Source organism: Rhineura floridana, chromosome 16 (assembly GCF_030035675.1).
Source record: "Rhineura floridana isolate rRhiFlo1 chromosome 16, rRhiFlo1.hap2, whole genome shotgun sequence".
In the NCBI taxonomy this organism is placed as follows: domain Eukaryota; kingdom Metazoa; phylum Chordata; class Lepidosauria; order Squamata; family Rhineuridae; genus Rhineura; species Rhineura floridana.
This window is the reverse complement of record NC_084495.1, coordinates 34,999,504-35,018,901: the sequence shown is the minus strand read 5'-3', so window position 1 is coordinate 35,018,901 and position 19,398 is coordinate 34,999,504. Positions and strand designations below refer to the sequence as shown.

The following is a 19,398-nucleotide window of genomic DNA, read 5'->3' as shown; positions in this document are numbered from 1 at the left end:
CAGAGCATACAGAGAAATGGCTTGTATTAAAGAGGCGCAAGCATTGTAGCATGCATTGGTGATAGCAAGCATTTATTAAAGCAAACTGGCTTGTTTGGGGGTAGAATACTGGTCCTCTGTGTATGAAGACACCCATATTTCAGTCAACAGCTGACATGCTACATCAGAGCCCCAACCCTAAAAGACTACTGCACCAGTAGGAGTTTACTGTAAATGGGAAGGTATTAAGAGTTATAACTCAGAATTTCTAGCTGCAAGTAGCCATAGTATTCTCACAAGGGCCCTTGGGTTAAGGCATTTGCCTCTGGGTGATGCGGAAAGCAAGACTGGGTAGATATGCCTACATTGGTAAAAGATGAGTCTTTCCTACTGGGATTAGAACACACTTGATTTCTGGGTGGTTTCTCCATTCTCCCCTAATTTTCCTAGACCATTACTTGACCTAAACACAAGGGATATAGGCCAACACCCACTGCACAACACTGATTTGGCAGTTCTCTTGGTGACTTCTGCCTACAGATGGTTGGCCTTTACAGTGAGGTGCTGGATAAGCTGGACAGAGCAAAGGGATTCCATCCAAAGGAGTGACAGCAACCAGGTCCACAACAAAGCCAGTTGGTGCTGTACCAAAGTTCATCAGCCATCAAGACTCCAGCAGAACAGAAGCAGCATAGATGATCTCACTGCTCTCCTAAATACTGCCTGTAACTTGGCAAAGCTATATTGTGGCCCAGAAGCCAGAGTCTGCATCTCATTAAAGAAAATAAGTCTTCTCTTGGTGTCAGTTAAGATTCTGGGGAAGGATTTTGTGCATAAAGTAGCTAGAGCCTTCATATAGCCTCTACCCCCCCCCACGTTCATCTCCCCATATAAATGTTGGTTTAACTTTCCATCCATTTTGTTATAAGCAAGAAAGCAATTTCTATTCCAGGGCTGCCCAATGTGGTACCCTCCAACTGCTCATCCCTGACCAGTGGCCTTACTAGCTGGGACTGATGGGAGTTGGGAGGGCACCATATTGACCACACCATTCCTACCATAGTAATAGTGGTGACAGAGAGGGTAGGAAAAGCAGGATTCAAAGTATTTTCATGTCTCACTTATGGTCTTGGCAACCACAGGGTTATTTTGCCTCATCCCTTCAATCGGCTGGTAGCTGTTAACATGTTATTTAGATCTAGTGCCTTTGACCTATAGTATCTATGCCATGGGGAAGCTGTACACAATAAGAACTACTGTTGCCATGACTCAAACCGTGGCCCTCTGCTACAGCCCTACAGAAATATAGCAGTGTTGAACAACCTCTTTTAGTTATGAAAAACCATGAAGTCAATTAAGAGGCTGACTAAAAAATGTTCCATTTCATTTGGCTATATAGCATCCATAGTAAAGGTTGCTAGTCACTGCATGCCAGATTTATTCTGGGTCCCTTATAACAACTGCTTCTCATGCTCAACTTCTGTATTCAGTATAGAGCAGCTGGCTTGAGGCGACCACACTTGGTTTTCAAGTTGCATTTAAAAAATGAACATTGGGTGATTAAAATACAACTTGGCACATAGTACCTAACCATTACATGCATGTAAACACAAGGTGGACCATGCCTCTACGCGTCTGCTAGGTGGTGAAAGTGACATTCTTGTTTTTTACCTCAGACTCCCAATAAGGTGCAGATATGTAGAAAAGTTCTCACCCCACTTGGTAAGACATTTGGAAACCCACCTAGCCAATATGTACAGTGAAATAAATTGCCACAGTAATTTTATGTACTTTGAATCTGCATCAGAGCAGGAACAATGTTCAATTTTGTTGAGAAAAAAAAGTATTAAGAGCTATAGCAGTTTTAATCTTATGTGCTCTTGGTTCTGTTGGGAAGAGGAAGAGCAAAAGTATTTGCTGAAGCATTTCCTTCTCTGAGCTGTAGGGGGAGCTTTACTACCTGCTTGGAGACCTGTCATCCACAAGAGAAGTGTGTTTATCTAGCCTTGGCGTCTACAGCCTATGAGATGCAATCCATCAATGACATGGCTTCACCCCACAAGAAATCCTCAACAGGCAAGTTCATTGCAACATTCGTTTATTAAAAATATATGTCTCCTTGGAAGAAACACTGGTAAACCAACTATAGTGTCATGATTGATACTTTCAGCTATGCTGTGGAGTATATAGGCCTTTCCTCCATTGCCCTAGAAGACAAGGTGACAGGCTATTAGAAAAGAAAAGGAGTTGGAACTTGGAGACTGGCCACCTCAGAAGCTGCTGCTTTTGTGCCCAGGCCACTTCTCAAGAACATGCCTTGCAGCACCAGCTGAGCAGAAAAAAATAGGTGGCAGCCCCTTGTCCAAATCCCCTCCACCAGGAACTCATACCCAATAGCAGTTCCCTCATCTTTGTTCTTCACAGTCCTGCCAGCAGACAGCAGCTCCAGTACTACCAAGGTTCTTGCCACACCAGCTGCTGTGGAAACAGCTGCTTGCTTACCAGAATGAATCTCCGCAAGATGAGTTTTCACCCATATTTAACAATGAGGCCCGTGCACAAGTCACACAATGAATGACAGAGCTACCTACTAGCTATGGAGTGGGCAGCATCACCCTGCTACACAATCTGAGGCCCAGGCCTACTCACTTCCTTAGAACCAAGAACACTTGGATTTCTTCCCATAGCAGCCATTGCCACTTGATAGAAACCAGATGTGCACAATCACCTGATTCAAGGTTGGGGACGGGTGAGTCTAGGAAAGTGAGAAAATCTCCCCCTTTTGAATATTAGCAGGGGCTCGTACCAAACTAGGGATGTTTGGAAACTCTTCTCAGCATTCTGATCCAGCTCATTTTCTTGTTCAGTGAACAAACAAGATCCTTTGTTAACCACACAGCTTACACATTGACAGACATGACTTAGATGAGCACATATCAAGGCTTCCTGGAAGCAACTGCTTCAGTCCATGAAAGACTGTGCCTCATAGCAGATTGCATTCTGAATTTCACCTTCCCTTTAGTTGAAGAACTGCAAGCAGAGGTTGGTAGCATGGGGTGGATGGGGCCCCCATCTCTGCAACAGGAATTATACAGAAATGCAAAGTAAGAGGAATGTTGTTCTTCACTGAATCCCTGATGTGCTTGTAGAAGGGCTTCACATGTTGCAACTAGAATTTGACACAATTCTGCTAGAATAAGGATTCCCAGAGAAGTCTAACTTCTAAATTCCATCACATGCTTGGGATATTGTATCCCTCTACGACAGCTTCTCTTTCCATTGTCGTCTGCTGCTTTCAGCTTCACAGCATGGAACTCAATGTTCTTCCACCAGAACAAGTCAGTGGGATGGAGTTTTAGTCTCCCTCCAGGGAAGTGACCCCATCACAAGACAGAACAGCCGGTGTGCTCATTCCACATGGTCTGTAGGTTGGGTCTGAGTCTGTAATCTATTTACAATGGAACAATCTTAAAAAATAAGTTAAAAAACTGGATTGTATACCCGTTCAGTTCATTATTAAAATCAAAGCTGGGAATAATGAAAAGCCAGCACACCAACACAAACATGATTTTGGTTTAACACCAGCTTAAAAAAAAAACAAGAAACCTCTCATGCAAACACATCAGGTGACATAAAACAATGTGCAATTAATATGTAGCATTATCCATTTGCTTTCTCGTGCTCAGATCAACTGCTGTAACTTCACATGTGGTTCTGTGCCCTCTGCATACTCTGCAATCACAGCACCAGTTGCTGTTCTTTCCAAATACACCCTTCTCCACAGAACTGGATTTGGAAAAACCACTGAGCAGCATCCAAAACACAGTTGGTACCATTAAATTCACCATCAACCACAACAGGTTTCTATGCCCAATGGCCAAGATATGGCAGCAGTACAATTTTTGCACTAGCAAAGTATCACTTAAGCAGCCCCCCTCATGTTTTCTAGTCCAGATATATATATAATATATAGTGTATATATATTACATATATAGATAAATAAACTCATTCTATTTCCTTTCCTTCAGTCACAGTGCTGGGTAATCACTGCACTCTTGGAAAAGCTGCCCCAGGTTATCAGTCCTCAGCATGTTTACAGGGGCAGTCACTGTCCTAATCTGTTGCTTTGGTGGCTCTTCTAAGCTAGTCCTCATCTGCCACCTCCCGCTTGCTTCTTGATTTTAACTGTTGATAACAATTTTTTATTAAAAAAAACACACAAAACTCTCAAATGGGGTTTGCCTCCATTTCTAAGGGAGGAGCAAGAAGGTCCATGCAAGAATGGGCAGGGACAGTCAATTGAAGGAGGAGATTGGTCCATCCCAAGAAAAAGAAAACAGGACTAGAAAACTCAATTGTCAACCATCTAAAAAAAGGACAGGGATGGTCTTCACACTCCCCCTCTTGGGGCAGAGGGCTGGGGGGAGGGGTATCTGATCTTCTCACAAGTTGATTGGAGGGTAGAGACTTCACAGTTTCTCAGGGGACGGGACCCAAATATAATGCCCAGATTGGTCCTCTATTATCTGTTTGATTTTACTGTAAATCTCTTCCAGCGAATCTCCTTGTACAATGGCTGGGGAAAAAACAAAAACAGAACAGTTCTTTATTAGGTTAGAAGAGACATCAACCTGGCCAGCTCCTTCTGCTCCAGGCAGCAAACTGTACTGCTTCCCCCTCCCCAATAAAAAAAAGCATCCAATTTAATTGTGGTACCAAGCAATAAATTGCTTCAAGTCAAGATTATAGAGCCACTGATTTTTTGCATTCCTCGATGTTAAACTGAAAATACTGTCGCATGCCATTTAACTGCTTCCCATAAATTCATTTCAAAACAAATCTTACAAAACTTGTCCTGAACACAGAAATGCTTGCTTAACAACCCTCTACATTTTCATGGTGATACATAAAACACTCAGACAGAATTGAGAGTTCAAAGTGTAAAAACAAGAGAGAAAATCCAGAACCCTGTTGGACTTTTTTATGTCAGCGGTCTCATAATTTTGTTGAAATTAATTAAAAATCAGCCATGTTCACACTGTAATCCCATTACTGACCATGTCCCATATTCTGACCTTCATCTTCTGCAGTTTAAAAAATGTCTGGCTGATTTTTAATTAATTTAAGAAATTTAGCAATAGAGTCAATGATAAGCCCAGGCATGCTCAGTGAAATCCAACTGTCAGTGTTCTAAAAGCCAGTCTCACAGCTGCTGGTCTTGGCTAATCAGGGGGCCACACCCACACCAGAATTTGATTTTACTTGAGATAGTCATGGCTTCTCCCAGAAAATCCTGGGAAGTGTAGTTTGTGAAGGGTGCTGAGAGGAGACTCCTATTCCCCTAAGAGAATGGTTAACAACAGTCAGTCACTCTGATTGAAGCTCTATGAGGGGAACAGGGCATCTCCTAGCAACTCTCAGCACCTTTCACTAACTACACTTCCCAGGATTTTTTGGAAGAAGCCATGGCTGTCTAAAGTGAAATAAAGGTCTGGTGTGGATGTGGCCAGGGACAGCTTTGTTTTAAATTTGGGTGGGAGGCTACATGTGCCCGCTGTAGAATAAAAAGGTGGGGGGAAAAAGCAATGATACTGTTCACAATGTTTTCCTTTTGGAAAAGGGGCTTTCCCTCTGCCCAGTGCCCACCCACCCAATATCCTCCCCTCTCCCTTCCTGCCCTCCTGCTCCCCTCCCTGCCTGCAATCAGCCCAAATAACAGAAAAAAGACATGTACTGTGCTGATCTTATTGATGCTTCTTCCCTGCTAAAGCATTAAGACAGTTGATATAGTTTAGATAGTCACTTTAAATATGTTTGATATGATTTGCGGTTTTAGTGAAGTTTTCTATAGTAAATCATTTTCTTTTGCTTCTGTTTCTGTGAGTATGTGAAGTACAGCAACACTTTGCAACACTTAAAAAAAGCTCCAAAAACAATTGTGGAATAATGACACTGACTGTTCTGCAGAATAGTTTCTAATGGACATAAGGAGTGCCTCAGTTTGCACAAGATAAAACAGTGGGAGGTGAAATATATTCTAGCAAAATTCTAGGTGTGCTCTATGTTTTTAATTGACCATGCCCACCTTTCCTTAAGTGGAGTGGTTTAAGCATAGCAGGTTGAAAACATGCATCTTAGGCAGGCCAAGTTTCCCCCCCCCGTCATTGCTTAAGTAGCAACATATTGTAATCAGTCTGATTTTACATCAAACTGCAGTTTCAGATTCAACTGTTAATGCACCCATAATAGAAATAGAACATAACCTCCAGTGTGAAACACAAAAGGTTGTCTTTACCAGCATATGACACTGACCAATAAATTTGAAATTAATAAAAATAAATTTGACACAGTTTTGTAGGATGAATAGAGAAGTATGATTTTCTAGGTAACACAGGAAAGAAGCAAAGTAAGAACACCAATAAACATACAAAAATGTAAGTCTCCATCTTTGAAGATGGCAGGTGTTGCCACCACTCACCATATGCTCAGAGGCACGTTACCAAATTCTTCCAACTACACAGGAAGTGGATTGGACTGTGAAAGACCAACCCAAATTGTGTTTGCATTTTTACAAATTTGTAGGGCAGTCCAATATCTCAGAGAGGTCAGATCTCCTGCTCCCCTGGTGCATTCACTATAGCTACCCAATTTCCCTGCTTTTTAAAGTTTGACAGAAATCTCTGTTAGCTATAGGTACATTCTTAAACTGCAAGGGTTTTTTTGCCTATCAGTGAATTTATTCTTGTCCCTCTACATGTGCACGAGAGCAAGTTTAAGATGCAAGAAACTGCAGTGGAGTCAACTTGCACTAATTGTCCAGCACTGGAAACTGCTTTCTGAGCCAGCCTACCTCAGGAGATACAAACACATACAAGAGTGAATTCCTTCTTGCATCCTACCCTCTTATACAGCACACCATAGAAATTCAACTCACACTGTTAGCCACTGCTAGAAACCTGAAGGAGATGGCAGGAGATTGCTGCAACCTTTCCACAACATTGCCAGCCCCAACACTTTTCTAGCCTAGTCTGTCTCCCAGGAGTGCTTCCGTAGCTGAGCTGGGCATTCAGTGGTTCTCCTCTTCTGCAGTCCCATTTCTTGGCTTCTGTTAAGCTGCCACTGAGTATATAAAATCACACCTTTTTTTTAAAGAAAGTCAGCTAGCCACTGGCCAAGCTCTTTCGTTCTTATTCATTGATTCTTCAAGCACATGATCTTTCTGTTACTCTGCTTATTCTTTCAACAATCCAATATTACATATGCAGATTGCATTATATAAACTATGGGATTAAGGTTTCAATACCATAAACCCTCTGTATCTCAGCATCCTTGGTGCGCACTGGAACACTTTCCTTCAGTGCTTCCCTCGTTCAGGGAGCCCAGCGACTTACCCTACTTCTCACATCCTTAATTCTTTCCAGGCCCCACCATAAAGTGTGAATGTCACTCACTACCACAAGTTCAGGAACCGTCTAGATTCTCACCTGTAAAATACTCTCCAAATTCCTGCTCCAATTTCATGGCTTTGTCAAAGATCTTGTTGGCTTGTTCATATGTCTGCCTCCGGTTCATCTCCCTGCCAGCCCAAACAGAACAGCCTCAGTACAAATACATCAGACTTGGCACACGCTCAAGCACATTCTAGCCATTATGTAAAATTGTAAAATCCAAAAGCAGGCCTGTGTGCAGCTCCACTGGTAACCCTGCAATTGAACCATCAGGGCTCTGTACTTACACAGTCATGGGTTGGCAGGGGTGTCATGCACATGGTCCACCACCTGGCAAGAGCTATCCCACAGCCACACCACCAGCACAGGTATTGCCCTCCAGGAAAGACATGATCAGTCCCTTGAAGCTGAAAGTATTTAGTTCGGGGAGGGGGACCTATGGCCCTCTTCATGTTGTTGGACTACAACTCCCATTATCCCAGCCAGCACGGCCAGTGATCAGGAATAATGAGAGTTGTAGTTCAACAACAGCTGGAGGGCCACAGGTTCCTCATCCCTGCTTCAGTTTCTCCACTTCCCAGTGGAGTGGTCTGTGGCTAAATTCTATTGAAGGCTCCCCCCCTTTCTAAGGTGGGCCTAACAGTTGCTGATAAAGGAGATCCTACAATCCAACAGACAACCGCTCTGTTGCCAGAGCATGCAGCACCCCATAAACTGATCCAGATCTCTCATCCCTCAAAGAACAACGGAGAACCAAGGATGCAGTCACTTCCTTCCCATGGCATCACTGTATCTGCAAAACCTTTTTACACCTCAAGTGGGTCCATCCTCTTACCCATAATGACATCCAGAGTAACAAGTATTCCCACCCTCCACACTACTTACATGAGTGCTTCAATGGATTTTGGCTTGATGAAAATGGCAATTGGGTAGAGTTGTGCTTGCTGCAACCTCTTGATAGCGTTGCCAGACACGTCAAGGATACAGTGCTTCCCCTGGAATATGGCAGGGCACCAGTTATTACCATGCCTTTGCAACGAGCGTAATCATTTGCCCCCAAAACAATCCCATAGCAAGAAAACAACCAAGCCAGTAGCCAAGAAACCACACACCCTCATCACTACACAAGTAGAGTTTTGTCAAAAATCAAATCAAGTTTGCCCAAGGTAGGTGTGGGTCACTGTAGGGCCGACACCCTTTTGCATGCAATAGGAACAGTAGCAGCCCGCAATATAATTCCCAAAAGGGTCTAAGTGTTTTATTCCCCACTAAAAGTGATGCTTCCCTGTACCCCAAGCCCAGAAGAATTTGCCTAGAGCATGCTCTTCTTTCCCCTGCTGGCTTAGGCACGGTGCATAGATGGCTCATGAACTGTATGTATGTATGTGCTTGAGCTGGGGTTTTGACATCGTCCAGGACAGTTACTTACCCGTTCTGCTACTGCCCGCACAGACTGAATACTGGTCCCATAGAGGTTGTCATTGAATTGCCCAGCCTCAATGAACTTGCTGTCTTGAATGTCCTTCTCCATCTGCTCCCGGGATGCCACAAAGTGGTAATCCTGCCCATCTACCTCATTCTCACGCCGGGGCCTAGTAGTGTCTGGAAGAGAAGGCATCAGCCCAGGAATGCATCAGCCCTTTCTGTTGCTCAGACAGCAATGTCCTCCTCTATGGGCCCAGAGCCCCCATCTTCTCACACACATTGGTAGGTATGGCTAACCTTGGCTGTACAACCTGGCATCTGCAGTATGTTAGGAAAAAGAAGGACCAACTAACTGTGGAATCCTGGCTGCTCTCTCACTCCCTGCTCATTCAAACATTCAAAAAAGAGTGCAGGGCCTACAGCCACTCCTTAGCTGCAAGCTCATCCATTTACCTTTTAATTAACCCATGCTAGACTCCCCCGGAACACCTTCCTCCCTGCCTACAAGGGACCAGTACTTACGTGGCACACAGGAGCCAAATTTGTGTGGGAACTCTGAGATGAGGTCATCGTTGATTCGGTCTTTCATGGGTCCCAGAACAATCACTGGTCTCGCATAGTGAACTGTAAAGACAGCCACAAAGGGAGCCTTAGGGTGTAGCCTGAAGTAAATTCTGCAGTCAAAACCACTCAGGAAAAGCAAAGTGGAGAAACACGAGTGCTAAATTGCCTTCCACCCATTGCAGTGCAGCAAGTACTTCTCTTTCCAACTTACTTTCTTGCCGTGTCACAGGTTCATATGACAGAATTGTATCCTCCTGCCCTTCTGAAAGAATTGGAAAGGAAAAAGTCAGCCTGGGCAGCAGCTGCCTTTGCAGCTACAACCTTGCTCCCACCCACCCAACACTGGTAACAGCACAGTGGGAAAGTGCATACATTTTTCAGGCACAAAGCTTCACCAACAGAGCTCATTCTTCTCCAGCAGTCGTGAGAGCAGAGCCTGTCCTACACTATGTGCTCCCCACCCTATTCAGCATTTAGGGGACAGAACCTCTGAGACAAGCTATCTTTCAAGGGATGATCTCCCCAGCACTGAAGGGTAAGGACAACCTAGAGACACACATTCCAAGCCAGCAAAATGGAGGCAAAGGAAGTGGGTTTCATCTCAGCATCCAGTACAGGATTCCCTAATTATCAGACTGAACTTTTAGCAACACTGAATTCCACCAATATTTGCAAGATGATGGCATAGCTCCATAAATATAGTATCTGAATGGGAACCACTGAGCATTCAGGCCCTAGCTAGAAAAAGCAGAGTCTATGGCTTTGCGGAATCTATTCATTTTGCATCCACACACAGCAATATCTGGCTGAGGGTTTATTCTATGCCCCACTCCAAACATCTTCAGCCCCACAGCACAAGTTTGGAGACCCACAGAACGGTGTTGTTTAGCTCTACCCACAGGGTCCTAAAAGGGGTGGGTAAAGCAAGTCCAGCGCAGAGTGGAGCAAGCAGAGGAACTCGAGGGTTTGGATGCAGGGAGACTGGGGCAAAGGGGAGGGACACTTACTGGAACTGCTCTCGCTGTCACTGGTGTTTGTCGTCACGCCCTCTGCAACCAAGAAAGAGACCCTGACTCAGTACAAACAGATGGAGCAAGAGAGGGCAACCGCCAAATGCTGATGACAGGAATCTGAGGGGTGGAGAGAAGAGCAGGGCAAGGGCAAGCTGGACAGGCAGCTGGTACATGCTTTAAGTCTCCACTATATGGTAACTTGGTGCACTCTTTGAGGAAACTGTGGCTTCCCCATCCTCTAGTTCAGAAGCAGAAAGATTCCTGGATCTCTTGCCCAGAGAAGAACTTAGCACCATATATATATATCCTGCCACCCTCAGTAGCTTACGCCCAGCAGGTGTACACAGGGAAGCCTAAGCACAGGCAGGGTTGAAGCACAGACATACAGCCCCTGCTCCTAGCCTACTTCCCTTTGCCACTCCCTAAGGTGCAATCCTATTGCTCAGAGCTATGGGGGGGAGGAGGAAAAGGAGGGACTGGCAGTGCATGCGGGTGAAGACAAGACAAGAGACTACAAGGCTGCCCTAAGACACTGTAGAAGGACAGATTCCCATGGATGGGAATAGCGTGGATGAAGAGAGGCTCACAGAGAGACAATGCCAACAGGACAGAAAGCAAAACTTTGCCCAGCCAGGATTCGCTAACACCAGGACCTCCTCTCTGCCCTGCCCTAGCATTTGCCTCCAAGTAATTGGGAGCTCCTAGCCCTTCAACTGAACACCTCCCTGCACTCTAGCGGTGAGCCATCTTTCAGGAACAGGTTCACAAAGTCTGTTTATTAGCAACATGCGGGAAGAGGGCATGGCTCTCTAACCCTGCAGCAAGCCACCAGCCCACATGACATCCAGAAGTGGCCATGGTCTGGCTGGGCCCAGGGGTGGTGTGGCTACTCCAACCACACAAGCTTGCTCCCAGTCACACACATGCTAGCAATGAAAAGTGATCATGTGCAGTGAAATTTCACTTACTCAGGTTCTTTGCGCCATAATAATCGTCACTTAACCCAGGGAAGTCCTGATTCACAGCCAGCCAGAAGTGGGAGAGGGAGAGGAAAAGAAAGAAGAGGAGAGAAACAGAGCGGGGAGGAGAGACAGAGCCAGGAGAGCATTAGTGACAGGAGTGCAGAATGGCTGAGAGCTCACAAGTGAAGTTAAAGCTCCTACCAACACTTTCGAAGGTCACCTCTTCCCCAAACTCTCTGGGCATTCAAGATTGCCCTGTCCAAAGTCCCAGTTCAACCACCTCCCAAAGTCCAAGACTCTTCAGTTTCACAACACATTATAGTACCAGGGTGCCTGGGTATCTCTGGGCCCTGCTTTATACTGCTTAGATTATCTAGTGCAGGGATAGGCTGCTGAAGTCCACCTCCCATCATCCCTGACCAGTGGCCATGCTGGCCAGACCTGATGGGAGTTCAACAACATCTGGAGGGACACAGGTTCCCCACCCGATTTAGCAAATGCCTCAGACAAAGACCTGCTTCACCAGTGTCATAGATACAGAGAACAGCAAAGAATGACCAGCTGCCTGTGGAAGAAGAAAAGTGCAAGACTCTGCTTTTCAGCCACCAGGCTAACCAGGTCAGTGTCAAACTGAGTCCCTTGCTTCTCAGAACTAACTGTCCTGTGCTGTCAGATGGCAATTGGTCCCAAAAAGCAGACTCCAAGAATAAGCAACAAAGCCCAAGAAACACACTTGCAAACAAATTATCTGTTTCATTCCTCTCTATCACAACTGCTGCTCCCAATTCTATTGCTGGCTGCAATTATCAGCATTAGACCATTACTGTATGTGCAAGACAAAAAGAAGGATCTAGGCCCAGCAATCAGCCCTGCTCCACAAAGCACAGCCTGGGCGCTCCTGAACCTTTGCTGTAGTAATCCTTTTGCAGGGCCTTAAGTATCTGCCTACGGAGCATTTCGATATCTCTCTCATCTGGCTTCCATAAATTAGAATTTGCAATAAAGCTTCTTTCACAGCAGCTGCCATTTCTGACTTCGAGATTCTTATCTGTTTTTCTCACACTGTGTCAGTAACAGGAGAGTCCATAGCTTAGTGGCAGCACACATGTTTTACATGCAGAAGGTCCCAGTTCAATTCCTGGTATTACCAAATTAAAGAGATCAGGATGCAAATGATAGGAAAGCCTCTAGAAAAGCACTGCCAGTGACTAGACAATATTAGGGTAGATGACAAATAATCTGTCCTGGTATAATGCTGCTTCCTATGAAGTCATTCAGGCAGGCAGACATGTTGGGATTTCATGACACAGCGGCACCTCAGTCATATTGTGCCACACATTGGTCTTGTTGCACATGCAGGGGAGTTCTTTCATCAGTGACCTGCTCCCAACATACAGCATTAAGAGAGTGTTCCCCAGTAAGTCATATTATTATTATTTATTATTAAATTCATATATTATCCACCCTTCACCAGCAGGTCCAAAAGCGGCCTGCAACAATTTAAAATTCAGTGTTAAAAAAATTAAAACAAATTACTGCCAATGGAATAGGTCAATCAATGGGTCCTAAAAACACGTCTCTCAGATGTCAAACGCCAGAATAAAGAGGCATGTCTTCTGCATTCGGGGGAAACTATTTAATAAAGGTGTCAGATGCATCTCTGTGGGGAGGGAATTCTATAACCTAGGAGCTGCCACAGAAAATGCTCTGTCCCAGCCCACCACCCCTTGAATCTCTGAGGGCAGTGGAACTCCCAAAAGGGCCCCTCTGCCAAACATAACACCCAAGAGGAGGAAGGCAGTGGCCTTTCAGATATTTGGAGCCTCAGTTGTTTGTACATTATAGGACTGTTGCTGCTTTAGGAACACCACAGTATCCCGAACGATGCAAACTATATGAATTACGCTGGTGCACATGTATGTGCCTATTTTGTCCTATTTATTCTGCATCACAGGACAGGGAAAGGCCCTGCATTTTCACCAGTGATTTCAGCAACACCCACAGGACTGGGCTCTCCAAAAGGGCCAGTTGGATCAAACCGAGTTCTGGTATCCTTGTACAGGCTTTGACCTATGACAGTAGAGAAGGGAGAATGTTGGGCAGACACCAGAAAGTTAAGAAAAGGTAGCGTATTCCAAAGTCTGGCACATTCCCCATCAGAGGACAGAAGCTTCAAGGATGGTCTGGAAGCGTAACTACTGCAGATAAGGCAAGGGAGAGCAATCAGCAGTGACTGGGGATGCCAGGAGCAGCTGACAGCCTCTATTGGAGCCACAAGGCCCACACCAGCGCTTGTTTCAATCTCACTTGGCAGCAGGGGACAAAGTACTTCTTGGATGTGCATCATATCTCAGCACACAGGCGGGTAAACAGCAACACTCGCTCCATGGGGCTGTTTGGAGCCTTGGGAGAACTGAGGAACTTCTAGATGGATGGCACAGGCCTCACTGCAGTGCAGAATCCAACAAGGCTTCATGATCACAGGTGCTGGAACAGCCCCTCTTGTGAGCAGCGTGCCGCTCCTCAGCTGCAGGAGCTTCCCAAGCCATAATGTGAGCAGGGCAGCTGCTACTTACGTTCCTGTCCGCTGCTCTCCAGAGCCATGTTCTCTTTGCTCTTGTAAAATGGGAACTTTCGAGAGAGGCGAAAACTCTTTTTACGTTTCGTTTTGATCGACTGTGAAGAAGATGAAGATGGAAGGAGGGGGAAGAAAAAAACAAACAAAAAGAACAAACAATGGAGTTTAAAGCATGCAAGAAAAATTAAAATGAAGAGACAATGATGATCAGTATCAGGGAAGCTACCCCTCAAATGAAATCATGGAAATAACACGTAAACGGGAATGTAAGAGAAAAATTAAGTGCAGAGAAAAATGGGGTTTAGGGATGGTGGAAGATGACTAACCAATCAGTATTTCCACAGCAACAAAGTTGTGTCCCTCATGGCCCAGCCCTTGTACCATCAGAAATGTCACTATCACTCTGCCTTCTCCGCCACTCAACTATTCATAGTCCCTGCATTCCATCAACATCTTTGAACCAGCTCTGCTGTATCTGGGGGCAGCAGTCAGTAATGTATCCAGTGCCATGGGGAAAGAGATGCTGCAAGCAGGCTGCTACAAGGGCAATGGAGCAAAGCTGCGGGTGTCGCTGCAAGCCCAAGGACAAACCAAGTCTGAGTTCTTGTCTGCAAGGCTTTCTTAAGGATGCTCTAGCTACCAAACCTACGCCCAAATAATTCCACTGTTGCCTGAACTGGACTAAATGATGTATCTCCTTGCAGGGAGTAGCCTTACATTGATGATGGGACCTCATTTAACCCTCATCCTGCCAATCCCTCCCCCTCGACCAGCACTTACCCGGTTGGACTCTATCATCCCGGTCCGGGCATGGAACTTCACAGTTTTCAACCGTGCCCTTTCCTTCTTTTCCACTCTGATTACATCAAGAGAAAGAAAGAGATTCTCATATTCAAGTGTGGCTTCAATCCCATGCTGAACTTTGTTCCCTCCCCATGACCCATTTCTCTCTCACACACAAACACACTGAAATGCAACCACAGATATCTTCTGTGATGGGCAGCACCTTCTCTGCCCAGCAGGGCATAAAGGAAAGTTAGTTTTGCTTGGGGAAAGTTAAGCAAGAGCCAAAACAAAATGCTGCACTTACATTACCAGCTCCTCCTTAACAAGTCATTTCAGGCACGCCTGAAGAAAAGACAGCAAGCTGGCCAAGGCTGGGCAGTGGCAGGTGGAAACTACAGCAAAGGTCCATATTAAGAACAAGCACTCACCTTTTCTTGCTGGGGATGACCCCAATCTGCTCGCTTTCTCCATGAGGCGTCACCAGCCTCGCCTGCCACCACTCATCATCGGAGGCATTGATAACATGCAAGATATCCCCGTACGAAAAACTGAGTCCTTGACTGGGCAAGCAGCTGTCCCGAGTTCGGTCATAGTCAAAGAGGGCCCTGTACAGGAGTGAAGAACATCAGGAACAAAGAAAGCTGCCTTTTGGCAAGTCAGATTATTGATCCTCCTGGCTCAGTATTGTCTACACCAGGGGTAGAGAACCTCGCCTGAGGGCCACATGTGCCCCTCCCGCAGCCTCTCTGTCTGGCTCTCAGAACTTTCACTAGGCCACACCCCTCACCACATTACGCATCTTACTGGTCCTGTTCCATGCCCTCCTCAAGTCTTTCCGGATGGCTGCGGGTATGGGAACTTCATCTATTTGAGCGCCTGTGTGGATCTCGGCCCCTTCAGTGATGACTTCTGGTCTACCTTTTCCTAACTGGCAGCCAGCTGGAGTGGGTGGCCGTGGCCGACAGTTTGGAACACAGCAACAGCATCGGGGCGGGGATGCTGGGCCACGGACTCTGGCAGGGTGGCAGTGGCGGCCTGCTGAGTGGTTATACGGACAGACTGAGTCTCTCCGTGATACGCAAGCGCCTAGGTGTGGTCCCCCCACTGCCTGACTTGTGCCCTGTCATCATGCAGGAACCCCAAGCTACCACCTACACCGGCCTCTAACCAATACACCCCTGCTGCCTACCACCTTTACCATCACCAGCCCTACTTTGTCATTGTCGGGCAGGAGTAAGAAGACTCTTACGATATAGTTAGGTTTTATTTCATTGTTTAGTCTTTTAGATGTGTTGTTGTTCTTGTATTGTTTTTGCTTTGTACATCGCCTAGAGTGGCTGGATAGCCAGCCAGATAGGCGATAAACAAATCCAATAAATAATAATAATAATAAATAAGTGGTTTTGCCTGGCTGGAATGTGTCTCACATGGCTGAATTGTAACCTACTGTACAAAGATAAGAGTGACTTCCACTGAACCAACCACTTTGGCCTCTGGCCCTGCCCAACATTAGCATGTGGCTCCCATCCCTATGAGGGAACGTAGCTTTAGGGTCGAAAGGGGCTCCCCACGCCTGGTCGACACTGACTAGCAGCAGCTCTATTGGATTTCAGGAAGGAGTCTTTCTGAATCCTACCTGGAGAGCTGCCTGGGAATTGAATCTGGGATCCTCTCCATCAAAGCATGGGCTCCATCCACTGAGCTACAGCCCTTCCCTTAGGCAAGTCCTCCATTGGACTCAGGTCTTTGTTTCAGATAAAGTCTCATTCATACAAGATCCCTGTAACTGGATGCCTCGAGACATATCTATATAACATTGCAGAACAATTTGTACTCCTCTGCTATTCAAGTTTACTTGTGCAGCAGTAACTGGCAGTGACAGAAAAGCAGTCAGCAATGAGTTAACTCCTCCAATTCAGAAGACATGAATGGGCCCACTTTCTGGGATGCAATTTTGGCCCAGTGTCTGTCCATTTTGCCTCTTCTGTATTTACTTTAATAATCTTGAGAAGCCTCAATATTCAGCAGCCAGGGAGCGTGCCCCCTTGGAAGAAGGCAGTGCTGTGGCCAAGCAACAATTCACAAAGTGCCTCCTTCATTGAGCTCCACACATTGTATTCATGCAAAGGAATGTCAGAGGGCTTCCCGAAACAGTCTCCACGGAAGTACACAGCTGAAACAGTTTAGCAGGTACATCAACCTAGGCTCTTGCTAGCTACACTTAATTATGTTGTATTTTTAATTATTTTGCATGTTAACAATGTTGCAAAATTGGTTTTATGTTTTGTAAACTGCTTAGAAGCTATGTGAGCATTAAGTGACAAATAAAAAAACAAAAACCGCCCTAGATCTCTTAGACTGGAATAACTATCAACCAGTTGCAAATACCCCCCTGGGGAAGGTGATGGAGAGTAGTGGTGGTGAAGCTGCAAGCATTCTTGGATGACATGGATTATTTAGATGCATTCCAATCTGGATTCAGGTCTGGCCATGGGACTGAGTCAGCCTTGGTTGCTCTGATGGATAATCTTTACAGAGAGTGGGGCAGGAGGAGTGTGATCTTGCTCCTGCTTCTTGATCTCTCTGCGCCTTTCAATACCATTGACCATGGTATCTTCCTGGACTGGTTCCATCAAGTGGGGACTGGAGGCACCATTTTACAGTGCTTCCAATCCTACCTACAGGACCGAGTCCAGACAGCAGCGTTGGGCAATTGCCTTTTGGCCCCCTGTCAGTTTTGCTGTGGGGTGCACATGGTACCAGCTAATCCCAATGCTATTTAATATCTATTATGAAGCCACTGTGAGCAGTCGTTAGGAATTTTGGGGCAAGATGTCATCAACATGCAAATGATACTCAAGTCTACTTCTCCATAACATCCAAATCAGGGGAGGCTGTGAGGGCCCTGGACTGGTGCCTGGGCACAATGGTTGACCGAATGAAGGAAAATAAGCTGAGCTTGAATGCTGGCAAGATGGAGGTGCTGTGGGTGAGTGGTTCCCATGTCCAAGAAATTGGTCAACTGCCTGCCCTGGATGGGGTTGCACTCCTCCCAAAGGAGCAGGTATGCAGCCTGAGGGTGCTTCTGGACCCAGATCTATCGCTGGAGGCCTAGGCAGTCTCAGTTACTAGAAGTACCTTTCATTAGCTGCACCTGGTAAGACAACTACAGCCATTTCTGGATTTGGAGAGCTCAGCCCACAGTAGTTCAAGACTGGATTACTGCAATGCACTCTATGTGGAGCCTCCCTTGCACGTGACCCAAAAACTGCAATTAGTGCAGAATGCTGTAGTCAGATTGCTGAGACCCTGTCAGCATATAGCACCTCTGCTCAGAGATCTGCACTGGCTGCCAATTTGTTGCTGGGCCAAGTTAAGGTGTTACTACAGGTATATAAAGGTCTTAACAGCTTGGGACCAGTTTACTTGCAAGACTGCCTTACCCCATATGCGCCCACTCGAGCACTTCAATCTGCAGAAGTGGTCTGTTACAGGTGCCACATAATACTTGTTCCACACTAATAATAAATTGTTCGTTTAGAGTGGCAGCACCTACTCTTTGGAACTGCCTGCCTACTGACATCAGGCAGGGAACTTTGCTATATTCCTTTTGGCTAAAAGAAGCCCACCCAGACACATAGATGTTGGTGTGTTTTATCTTTTTAGTCTGTTGCTATTTTAATTGTTTTAAAAAAGTTTAACCATTTTATTGATAATTTTGATATTTTTTGTAAACTACATAGAGTTTTTACAATCAAGTGGTATGTAAATGTTGTTAAATAAATAAATACAAAAGCAACAACTTACTGATTTTGCCAAGTGCAAAATAGCTCTTATTCAGATATAATCAAGAAGCTGCACTGAAGCATTGGATTTCAAGTTTCAGTGGGTTTTTGTAACAGCTGCAAATCTGTTGATCTCAAATTTTACAACCTCTATTTGTGTCCTCCAAAAGCAGTGTAACTGGCTATTCATCCTGCCAAGCATGGTGCTCCTCTCAGTTTTCTACTACCCCACCTTACTTATTTATTTATAAATACTGCAATTTCATGAAAAATATCAAAGCAGTTTACAACAATCATGTCTATACAATAAAGTTCACAAATAGTTACATCCTACCCAACTCTTTATAAATCTTTAGGGTGCTGTCATTGCAGGCATTCCACTTTTTCCCACAAGAGGGGGCACTTTCAACTGTATTATCTCAAAAGCAAGCTCCTTAGTGCTGTGATTTGCTTCCAATATCTTGAGTGCTCTGCCAAAAGGAGTGCCCATGTTAGAATCAGGGATTTCCTTGTTGCACTGGGCAAGACACCTAGGGAGAACCTCCATCAAGGCCAAAGTGTGAACTGTGGGACTGTATTGCAACCAATACAATTCTGCAGCAAGGTTTGTAATTACCACTACCTGCAGCATGACAGACCATTCCATGAGTTTCAGTTAAAACATGCTCGAAACCACCCCACCCGGAAGGGCTGGGCTTCCTAGCCCAAGAGCAAAAGGACTTGCACAGTGCTGTCTCAACCACAGGAGCAACTGTGATATGTTACACAAGCTTGGTTAACAGTTAAGAACTCCTTACAGTACAGGCAATCTATGTCTTAAAGGACAAACTAGGTGAGTTGAAAGTGTTCATGTAGGTA

At 45.4% G+C, this 19,398-nt stretch overlaps 1 protein-coding gene across 8 annotated transcripts in view; it reads right to left on the bottom strand.

The window, feature by feature from the left end:
* Positions 1 to 2,060: 2,060 nt before the first annotated feature.
* DLG3 (discs large MAGUK scaffold protein 3) overlaps positions 2,061 to 19,398 on the bottom strand; it is a 92,886-nt gene continuing 75,548 nt past the window's right edge. For all 8 annotated transcript variants that reach the window (XM_061598169.1, XM_061598168.1, XM_061598167.1 and 5 more), the window contains 10 exons: positions 15,184 to 15,360; positions 14,750 to 14,825; positions 13,968 to 14,067; positions 10,424 to 10,465; positions 9,628 to 9,678; positions 9,375 to 9,476; positions 8,857 to 9,029; positions 8,313 to 8,422; positions 7,464 to 7,555; positions 2,061 to 4,555 (listed from right to left, as the gene is read on the bottom strand). In XM_061598169.1, coding sequence (XP_061454153.1) covers positions 4,449 to 4,555; positions 7,464 to 7,555; positions 8,313 to 8,422; positions 8,857 to 9,029; positions 9,375 to 9,476; positions 9,628 to 9,678; positions 10,424 to 10,465; positions 13,968 to 14,067; positions 14,750 to 14,825; positions 15,184 to 15,360 — 1,030 coding nt within the window. In that variant the 3' untranslated portion in view covers positions 2,061 to 4,448. The remainder of the gene's footprint in view (positions 4,556 to 7,463; positions 7,556 to 8,312; positions 8,423 to 8,856; positions 9,030 to 9,374; positions 9,477 to 9,627; positions 9,679 to 10,423; positions 10,466 to 13,967; positions 14,068 to 14,749; positions 14,826 to 15,183; positions 15,361 to 19,398) is intronic.